At 37.8% G+C, this 11,708-nt stretch overlaps 1 protein-coding gene across 1 annotated transcript; it reads left to right on the forward strand.

The window, feature by feature from the left end:
* The first annotated feature begins 273 nt into the window (after positions 1–273).
* On the forward strand, positions 274–882 carry LOC149185983 (uncharacterized). The gene has a single exon (XM_089409197.1). The coding sequence runs from the start codon at positions 274–276 to the stop codon at positions 880–882; it is 609 nt and encodes a 202-aa protein (XP_089265323.1).
* Positions 883–11,708: the final 10,826 nt, after the last annotated feature.

The following is an 11,708-nucleotide window of genomic DNA, read 5'->3' on the forward strand; positions in this document are numbered from 1 at the left end:
AAATCCATTGAGTTTATTGATAATGAGAAAGGAGGATAGAGATATGCATATGTAGCTCTATCAGAAGCAACACAAGCATAGGCACTTGTGGCAGAAAATGCAATAGAAATGGGAGAAGATTTAATGATGAATAAGGTCTTGTTGAAACCAACCAAGGATACTGTTGAACCTGCATAGAGGAAAGCCTTGTTTAGTATTGTTTGTAAGTCCAGAGGAAAATGCTACAAAGTGGTGAGTAACAGTGGGAGCACTGACAATCTAGTTTCCTTACAAATGGTGGAAATATTTGGATTAAAAAGGATGAAGCATCCAACACCATATAAGGTATCATGGTTGCAGAAAGGTCACCAATTGTTGGTGAGTGAGCAGAGCGAGGTGGGGTTCCAGATATGTCGATATCAGGATAAGGTAGTTTGTGACATCATGACAATGGATATCTTCCACCTTCTTTTGGGATGGCCTCGGCAGTTTGATAAGGGAGAGGTGCATGATGGAGAGAGAAACAACTATAAGTTTGAAAAGGATGGAAACAAGCATACACTTGTACCATTGAAGGAAGAAAGTACATCTGGGAAAAGTAGCTCAAAAGCATTGTTGTTGGGAGGAAAGGAATTTCTGCAAAAAATGGAGAAAGAAGAGGTCATTTATGTGGTGGCCTGCAAGCCAAAGGTAATAATTCTGCAGATTGAAATTACAGATTTACCTGTTGAGATTCAAGAGATGTTGCAGGAATTTAGTGATACTGTGGTAGATGACTTTCCAAGTGATATGCCACCTAAGAGAAGTATACTCCATCACATAGACCTGATAATAGGTGCAAGCATTCCAAACAAAGTTGCTTACCAATTGGCATCCAAGGAGAATGAAGAGATAAGGAAGTAGGTTCAAGGACTTCTTGACAAAGGATTGATAAGGGAAAGCTGAGTCTGTGCACTATCCCTATGGTGCTTAGTCCAAAGAAATATGGAGAATGGAGGATGTGCATAGATTCTAGGGAAATTAATAAGAATAAAATCAGGTACAAATTTCCATTGCCACGAATGGATGACATGATGGATTGTTTGAGTGGGGAAACCTACTTTTCAAAGGTTGAGTTGAAGAGTGTTTACCACCATATCTGGATAAGAGAAGGGGATGAATGTAAGACAACTTTCAATGCCAACATTGGACTGTATGAATGGTTGGTCATGCCATTTTTATTGACAGATGCACCAAGCACCTTCATGTGGTTGATGAACGAGGTCTTGAAGGAGTTTGTTGGTAAGTTTGTTATTGTTAATTTAGATGATATTTTGATTTTCAGTCGAACAAAGGAAGAACACCATAGGCATGTAATATATGTTCTAGAGAGGTTGCAACAAGAGAAATTGTTGATTAACCCTAAGAAGTGTACTTTTTATGAAGTATGAGTTGGTATACTTAGGTTTTGTCATTTCAAAGGATAGGCTGAAAATGCATTCGGAGAAAATAGAGGCAATTGTGAGTTGTCCTTCATCCAAGAGAATTCTTGAGGTTAGCAGCTTTCATGGGTTAGCTAGCTTCTATCAGAAGTTCATTAAGAATTCGAGAGGTATTTGTGCACCCATTCTTGAGACAATCAAGAAATATAGACAAACATTTTGTTGGACAACATCAACAGAGAGAAGCTTCCAGATATTGAAGGAAAAGATCACTAACAAGCTGGCATTGAAGCTACTTGATTTCAGTGATCTTTTCCAAGTCAGATGTGATGTTAGTGGTAAAGTCATCGGAGCACTATTAAGTCAAGAGGGTAGACATGTTGCATATTTCAGTGATAAGTTAAATGATTCAAAGCATAAATACTCCTCTTGTGACAAGGAATTCTATGCGATGGTTCAAGCATTGAAGCATTGGAGGCACTATTTGATGCTCGGGGAGTTTTTTTTGTTCTCTAAAAATTCTACGTTACATTATATAATGCAACATCACAAGTTGAACCATAAGCAAGCAAAGTGGGTGGAATTCCTACAAAGTTTCACCTTTGTTATGAAACATGTGAGTGGACAAGAAAAAAAGGTAGCCAATGCTTTGAGTAGGAGGAACTTGATCATGTAGGAGTTCCATATGTAGATTTTGGGCTTTGACTATTTGAAGGAATTTTACAAGTATGATGTTAACTTCAAAGAGGCCTTGGAAGCATGCAAGAACCATGTTAGTGGAGATAATAGCACATGGAGGGGGTTTATTTTTCAAGATGGTTTGTTGTTAAAAAAAAGTTAGTTATGTATTCCCTGTTGTTCGATGAGGGAGAATATGATGCAAGACAAGCACAATGGAGGATTGGCAGGGAATTTTGGTGTGGACAAGACACTAGGGAAACTAGAATACTTCTACTTCTGGTTGAAGATAAGAACTGATGTGCATAAATATGTGGGCAAATGTAGAGTATGTCAGCATGCGAAAGGGAGGCATAAAAATGATGGGTTGTATAATCCTCTACCCATTCCAAGTAGACCATCAAATTCAATGAGTATGTATGTTTTCTTTGGTTTGCCAAGGACGTGTCCAAATAAGGGTTCTATACTTGTAGTTGTGGACATATTTAAAAAGGTGACTCACTTTATCCCATGTTGCAAGACTAGTGATACCACACATGTGGTACATTTGTTTTTCAATGAGATTGTCTGATTGCATAATTTTCCAAAGAGTATAATCTCCGACAGGCACAACAGGTTCACAAGACATTTTTGGAGGACTTTGTGGAAGAATCTTGGAACGAAATTGAACTTCAACTCAACCTATCACCCACAATCTGATGGGAAAAAGGAAGTTGTGAAATGGAGTCTCAAAAACCTATTGAGGAGTCTTATGGGAGAGCATCCCAACCGGTGGGATCGGGTATTAGCTCAAGGTGATTTGGCATATAATGATTTACCAAATAGGAGCAACAACAAGAGCCTGTTTCAGATCTTGTGTGGAATGCACCCTAAAGGAGTCTGTGAGCTGGGAGATTTAAGAAAACTTGAGCAGAGGAGTGTTCATGGGGAGGATTTTGCAGCGGGGATGAGTGAATTACATGAGGAAATAAAACAGAGGCTACAATACAACAACAAAAAATACAAACAAAGAACAAATTGAAAAAGGAGAGAGGTAAATTTTGAAGTAGGGGATGAGGTATTATCACATTTGATAAAAGAAAGGTTCTCAGGAGGGGAGTATAACAAGCTCAAAATGAAGAAAATAGGACCTTGCTGGATACTCAGAAAGTTTTATGAAAATTCCTATGAACTGGAGCTACCTATGGCCTGGGTATTTCACCTATCTCCAATGTGGCTTATTAATATTCCTATCAAGCTGATGATGAGGATTCCACTGCAAGAAGTGGTAGCAGTAGGGAGGTTAGTGAGCTGTGTTGGATACATAAGATGCCTATGGCAGAGGATCCATAGGTTGAGAGAGCCTTGGACACCATAGTTTCAAAACACACCAAGGGAAAATAGTATCTAGAGTTTTTGGTGAAGTGGAAAGACCGTTTGATGGAGGATTATACATGGATGAGTGTTGCAGCTCTATAGAAGTCAGGTTGCAATGTATAGGACCTTATGAGCAAAAGCTCATGATTTTTCCTTATTGGGGAGTCTGATGCAGGAGCATTAGTCCAAGTTCGTGGTGGAAATGATTGGGGCTTGACAATGTGGTGGATTGGCCACATGATTGGTTGGAAAAGTCGATTTCCTCTCCTTTAGTGAGATTTTAAATAATGTAAATACAAAATTTGAAAAATTTGTAGAGTCTCAAAAAATAAGAGTCATTTTCCTTATCTTTTCTACTTCCCTAAATTAGAGAGAAGAGGAAGTGAAACAGTTTCCAAGGATTTGCATAAAAAGAGCATCGATTGAGAGGAGGGGAGCTTCTTCTCCTGCCTCAAACCTGTACTTGTGAGAGTAATAAAAAAAAGTGTGTAGGATATGCATTCCATAGCTCTATGTTATTTATCTGTTGTTATCTTTGTGTTTACATTGTAAATACATTTGATTTCAGTCTAGAATTAAAGTGACCCTAGGCCTGCAGCATTATGTGTTGGTGGAATTTTTATTTCTGAATTGTGGTTGTTATGCACACTTATTATTGTGACCCAAACCATTAGTTTGCAGAGTCTCTATTTTTACAGGCAGTGACATAGTTATGTTGATTAAGCGTGCTCAATGATTCGATGAGCGGATGTTGGGTGAGTAAAAAGCAGGGGGAGACCATTCTATGTAGAAGATAACATGAAGAATCTGAGTAATTTGAGCATTGGGCAGAGCCTTTTTGTTATGGAAATTGTCATGGCTTTGTTGGAAGCCTAAGCATAACCAATGGTAAAGGAGATGAGGGAGGCCCCTTCTTGAGAATTGAGGATTTGTTCAGAGGTGGAGAGCAAAGTGTGTAGAGAGTGTGAGTCATTCTTCCTTCCCAAAAACAAAAATGGAGTTTCTAAGGGCACTACAAAAATATTTCACAACAAGCTACAAAAATATTTCATAGCTCCTCCAACAGTGTATTTCTGCACAATGTGGAACCCAAGTTTTCCTTCCAGCTGCCTCATTGCCATCAATATTTCTCATACTCGTAGAACCACTCCCTATGGGGAGTGAAGTGAAAGGATGCACCTAATTCAATCTACCATGCCTCATGATCTACATGTTTACTTGAAGAAGAAGCTAAGTACACATCCCCACCTTCATTTGAGGTGGCTTTGACTTTTGCAGAAGGAGTATCATTAGATCCCTTTCCCTTCTCAGTAGTTTTATATTTACAATTCTTTTTGTAGTGCCTTTCTTTTCCACGTTTCCAACATACCTTTATAGGTTTTCCTAGAGATTTAGATATCCCTATAGATTTAGATCTCCCACTTGAGGAATTATTTCTATTTTTGTTCTGGGACCGTCCTCTTAAAGATAAGGCATCTCCATTCAAACTCTACATTTCTCCTCCAACAACAAGGATGAGACTATTTCATCAAAGTTCAAGGTATTTGTATTGCTACCTATAACAACAACCAAACTATCACACGAGTCTGGTAGAGAACATAAAAACGTGATGCGCTTATCTCCATCTGAAATTTTAATATTGATAGATGACAACTAACTTGCCACAATATTGAAGGCATTTAGATGCTTTCTTACTAAGTCTCCATCCTTCATCCTCAGGTTATATAGATTTTTTTCGCAGGAAAAATTTGTTCACCGGTGATTTGAAATTGATCAGGGATCTGAAAAGGCCTAAAAGTCAAAGTTACTGGAATCAAGCGGAAGTAGCGCCATTGCGTAGAGTTCGCATAAATGATTCTAACACAACTTGAACGGGCACATTTGACCTCCAAATGAATGAGGAGTTGCTTGTGGAAGTTTGTAACGAACCAGTGTTTTACTGCTCGACACATGGCAAAAGTACAAATTTATCTCAATGGCAGATCTCCAACCTTATTACAGTGATAATATCTCCAATTGATTGCATAGTAAAATTTAGATATATATGGTAACATTAAAAGTAATTTTATTTATAATACATTAAAATCTATATTTAAATGCATCATATAAAAACTAAAACTATATATAAACCATATAATAAAAATCATATGGTGCATCATATATATATATATAAAAATTAAAAAACCAAACTAGATACCCCGCCATTCTACGTTACACCATATCTCCGCTGACTTCCCTCATTCCAAGTTATACCTCCGCCCGTTTGTTATAATATAACATACGTTGTAACATACCACTCATTAACGTGAATGTTGGATTCAAGTTTTGAAACGTATTATGGTTTTTCAAGCGCTAAGGTGATGGGCCTTAAATGTATGCCTTAATTTTGGGATGCTACATGGTATAAGTGGGTTGGATAATGTATGCAAAAGCCACGTGAATTATGATTTCAAAACAAACTATACACCAAATATAACATGGTATAAGTGGGTTGGATAATGTATTCAAAAGCCACGTGAATTATGATTTCAAAAACAAACTATACACCAAATATAAAATGTGATTTTAATATTTAGTTTGGTTTGGTTAGAAATGGATATGGTGGAGAATTAATGTGAGATTATTTTGGAGTGATAAGGATTATTAATGTAAAGTGGTTATATAGGGATATTTTTGGTTACCAAAACATTATAAATATGGTAATGTAATGTTAAGAAATAAGGAATAAGAGTTGTGAGAAGAATTTTTGGAGTAGTTTTGGAGATTTGGAGGCAGAACTTTGTAGGTTTATTCTGGGAGTTGTAAGAGGTCTTTTTCAGTGCCGTCAGTTGTGTCGGATTCCTGAGGCCGAGCAGATCACAACTAGACCAGTCAGAAATTCCATTGATGTAACTTTGATATGTTGTATGGCTTCTGAAGTTTTATTAATATAAAAGGCCTCCCCGTTGAAGACTGGGCCCGAAGATGTAGGCTTTGAGATAGTCGAACTCCGTTATCAATTTCTTGTGTCGTTTTCTTTCACACATGTTTGTTGTTCTATTATTTTTCTGCAACATTATTATTCAGTTCTCCATGCTTTACAGTTTATGTGATTAAGTGGTGTTCTAATAATTCATGCATTAACTTGTTTTTGAAACATAAGCAAATCACAATTTCAATTAAAGATATTTCTGGGGATCAACGAGAGACTTAGATTAATACAAAGTCCCTAACTTGTTCCACAAAACCTTTGTCATAGCTTCCACTGATACATTAAACAATACTAAATCTAAGAGACAATCATATTGTGCTCTTCACCTTCCGATATAACTTTTCCCAGTCTTCTGTTGACGTTCTTGTTGGTGCCATACCAGGATCTACAACAATCCACTAATCTTTTTCCACCAAAAGATCCTCCATCTTGAGCTTCCACAACTCAAAACTTTGTCCATTGAATTTCTTGATCTCTATCCTTCCACTGTTCGCCATCTCCTTTCACCATAAGAATCGATCCCATAGATCTCCCACTGTAACAGGGTCTACCACAGGCTTGAGAAAAACCCCTCGACAATAAAGGCATCCCCTTAAAGATGAAATAGCTATGATACCAAATGTAGGTTTTAACCCTGTATAAAAATTACTTGTAAATGAATTCTTAAAACATAGAAATAAACAATGGCGAGAATATAAAATATGCACAAATATTTTCTCCTAGAACCCAAACCAGTAAAACAAGATTGATTTCTCATTATATTATTTTCAATGTTACAATACATTATATACATCCTGAAAAATCCATAAAACATAATCCATTAACCCTAGATTAAAACATACTTGTAGTTCCCTTGACCATATGTACAAAATGCCATGGGAAAAAACCATCATGCCCTAAACCATGCACAAAATCATGGGTCAGTCTGCCCACCATCCTTGGGTCTGCCCCCCATCCTTGGGTTCGCCTAAATATTATAGGGTTGGCATAATTTTTTTTTCCTGAGGTGTTGCCCCAGACCCCATGCAAGGGGGATACCGCCCCCCCCTGCAAACCCCTCAACAAGGGGGGTTTCCACCCCCTGCAACCCCCTTGCTACACCCAACACAACATAACAACACCTGAAGCTAGTCATGGAAAGAATATAATACATACCCAACAATGTTAGCGTTCCTTTAAGGACATGTTTGAATTCAAATGAAAATGAAACTTCTAAAAATTGGACAAATAATGAGGTTTCTTTTAAACTAGTTAAAGACGATGAAGCTAAAAATGATCTTCCTATTGAAATCAATGAATTTCATGCATATTTATGTAGCTCATCTAATAATATTGTTAATTCTAATGTTTTTGTGAGTTGGAGGAAAGGGAAGTCATCTTTTTATGGTTATTTTGGTATTGGTGACATTGAAGAACTTTCCCTATGGTGATGTTTATGTTACGTTCTCATGTTCTAAATTCCAAACTGAAATATCATGCAATGCAAAATGAGATACATCAATGTTCAGAATTAGATATAACAGGTTCTCATTCACCCTATGGTGATGGTTATGTTATGCTCTCATGTTATCAATTTCAAACTAAAATATCATGCATGCAAATTGAGATACGTCAATGTTTAGTGTTATATATCTAACTTTCAATTTGTTTCTTTTCTATTTGAAAATGATGATTTCCCTCTAAAAGAATATTTTAATCCAAACATAATTATGGACTTATGCATCAAATGATTCCAATTAGGTCATCATATTTCAAGGAATTCTAAATTGAAAAAATGATTTAATGAGAAGTTTTCATTGTATAATAGAAATCATCTTCTATAATATTTTTTATTTTATTTTATTTGTTTTCAATGTATATATGGCTGCAAGATTTCAATGGTTTAATAGATTATGTTGGAATTCTAGTTATAAAAGAACGAGACGTAGATTTCAATTAGCATAAATGTGAAGATATATCAAAAGATATTAATGTTAGACATGAAATTAATTCAAATGATTTTGTAACATTTTTCAGTACTCCTTGTGTTGAAGAAAGATTGGCAGAAATGAATTCAAAGTCTTTAACTCAAATGATATATTTTCATATTGAAAATAATGATGATCATTTAATCAATATGAAGTCATTTAAATGTTTATATTTTGAAAGATTTTATTTTTCTTGGTGTATTGACTGAAACTAACAATATTTATGATTTTCAGGTTAGCATTCCTGTGAGGACATATTTGAATTAAAATTAAAATGAAACTTCTATAAATTAGAAAAATAATGAGGTTTTTTAAAAACTAATTTAAGATGATGAGGCGAAAAGTGATATTCCTATTGAAATCAATCATGAATTTCATGCATATTTATCTACTTCATTTGATAATATTGATAATTCTAGTCCTTTTTGCAACTTGGAGGAAAGAGAAGTCATTTTTATAGTTATTTTGGTATTGATGACATTAAGGTGCGTCACCCTATGGTGATGGTTGTGTTACACTATCATGTTGCCAATTCCAAACTGAAATTGCATGCAATGAAAAATGAGATACATCAATGTTCAGACTCAAATATAACACACTCATTTTGTTTCTTTTGAATATGAAAATGATGATTTCCCTCTAAAAGAAACATTTTCATCCAAGCATAATTTTGGACTTATTATCATAATGAGATATGTTCTTCTTACGAATCTGTTGTAGTGGCTACAACCACCCTCCAAAATTTTTCCTTAGCTTCGTTTTGGATCCTCCCTACCAACCATCCTCAGCAACATGTCTTGCACTGTCAAGTACATGAGCTTCAATGGTTTTCTAGCAGCTTGCCAGCCTGTGCATGATAGCTTGCTTCACTCCCCTCATAGGATGCTACTCCGGACTTGGTCCAGCTACTGGCTAAGCAGCTCCCTCAAGAAATTGCACAATTCTGGAGGGGAACCATCCTTCCCTCCAGAAATTGCGCAAATCTAACTGACAGCCTGTTGGGCTCAGAAATTGCGCAATCCTATCAAACAACCTTCCTAGTGAAAATTGCGCAATCTAGCCCAACAATGTTGCTCAGCCTAGAAATTGCGCAATTTTGGGCAACACTGAGCTGCTCCTCCTAGAAATTGCGCAATCCCTTTGCACAACCAGCCTAGCTTCCTCCCGGAAACTGCACAAAATTTCCTCTCAGTCAATCAGGTTGTTGCATGTGCCCTCGGGTTGACTAGTTCCACCCGAGACCGAGAAAACTTGACTTGCATGCATGGGCCGCCTTTTCCTGAAATAACAGAAAGAAACATGAAAAAATCATCCCTATATTTTAGGGAGCTATTTTTGGTAGCTAGATGTTACATGCAAAGATCCATTTAGAAACTTTCCTCCAAGTGTCGTTTTTTCCTAGATTTGTGGCATGCAAGTCATGAGCCTCAAACTTATCTATTCGATGCTTCAAAACTCATTATTCACATCGATCATGGAGCTCTGACATCCTACAACACATTCAGGAGTCTTTGACACATCCAGCTCAACTATTTTCGGGTAAGTCCGCTTAACTTGTATTTTTCAACATTTCTGTCGCTTTTTGTGTTTTGTTTTGTGTGAGTGTTGTCTGCTTGAATTATGTGAATGCTTGCTATCATTTACATGCATGTTATCTTGTACAAGCATCATTTCATATTTCGTTAGCATCTCACTGTTGTCGCATGCATGACACTGTTTTGCAAGAACTGGTTACAACCTCTGCCCGAGAAGAGTTGAAGATCACTGCGCGAGAGTACAGTTTCAGTGGATCCACGGGGCATGTCATTGGGCAGAGGAAGACCCATGGATATATTGTTATAGCTTCTCCAGGCCCAATGAACTGGTCAACATCACTGTGGAATGGTTAGCGAAGCAATGTGAAGAAGCATCTAGGAGAGCAGTAGCAGAGGTAAACATACCAGCACGCGACAAAGGCAAGAGAAATATTATCGAGCGCAAAGGTGGAGAAAATATGCAAGTTCAAAGTAGACCCACTTGTACAGAAAGCAGCTTAAGCAATAGAGGCGAAGAGGAAACGACACGATAGGAGGAACACGCAAAGGTAGAGAGAAAAACAGAGGATGGAGGAAACAATGAAGGAGTTGCATGAGTTGAAGGAGCAACTCCAGAAGGAACAGGAGTTGTAGAGATAGGAGAAGGAAGCCCAACAAGAATAGATACAATAGGGGGCACAACAAGTACAGATAGATGAAACTGCACCCGTACAGGTAGTAGACTCATCTAAACAGCTCGCACCAAGCAAACAGGGTGAGCAGTCATAGGAGCAGGCCTTCGCTCAAGAGATTGAACAAGCATTTGAGCAGATGGATATAGATATGGAGCAACAAGAGCTAGAGAAAGACATTGACCTCATGCCTTACCACCAAGAGGTTGAACTACCAGCTTCACTGGATCTGGAAACGGAGCAAGTCCAAAGCAACCAAGGAGACACTAAGATCCTTGGAGACAATCCGGAAGAAGCGATGCACAACATATCATTCAACGAGTTGCAACATATAGTTGTGCAATCGTGTAGAGTGTCTACTTTGGATTATCACACATCTCCTGCGTAGTTTGAGGAACGAGTGATCATTTCTGACGTGCGTAAGCATCCAACAACATTAGCCAATGCTACCAGATCATATGCCGAAGCCACTAGCTCGAGTGTTCGCTTATTGATAGCTGAGAACGAGCGAATGGATAAGGAGTTACAGAGGACCAAGCAAGGAGGATAACTGGTTACAACATCTGCCCGAGAAGAGTTGAAGATGGCGATACTAGATGAAGTATTGTCCCTTGAGGCAGTCATGCGGGGGTTGTATTCCAAGTTTGGTACCGTGCATAAGGTAGTTGTCCATCTCAATAGTTCACAACAGCGATGTTCTAGGAGAGCATGTATCTTGTCAAACTTACATACTGTTGTTGATTACATGCAAACATGGACAATGAGATACAAGGGAGCCTCGTTACACTTCCCCAAGATGATAAAGCCCAGAGAGGTCGAGCTGAAGGCATGCATCTAGAGTTAGATCCGTAAATATGAAGAACTCCCGGCAGCTCGTCACTAGTTTGCAGGATCCCATGAATGGGTATTCAGGAGTATGGATGTTGTTGTGTGCACACATGCGATCCCATCTATCGGGACACTCACGGAGGCAAAGACGAAGGCACAAGTCTGACTGGAGCTTGACTTGTACTTTGACGAGCTGATGAGCATAGCCACGAGCGCATACTTGGTGGTCAGTGCAGACACCATGCATCAGTATGTCGATGATCTAGCTGCACTTAAGACAATGATGCACATGTTATCAGACG

This window comes from Pinus tabuliformis, chromosome 3_1 (genome assembly GCF_031772625.1).
Source record: "Pinus tabuliformis cultivar Carrire ecotype Pingquan chromosome 3_1, CPIR1, whole genome shotgun sequence".
NCBI classification, from domain to species: domain Eukaryota; kingdom Viridiplantae; phylum Streptophyta; class Pinopsida; order Pinales; family Pinaceae; genus Pinus; species Pinus tabuliformis.

Excerpts from the sequence above, each read along its gene's own strand:
- LOC149185983 (XM_089409197.1), top strand. The coding sequence starts at position 274 with ATGGTGGAAATATTTGGATTAAAAAGGATGAAGCATCCAACACCATAT.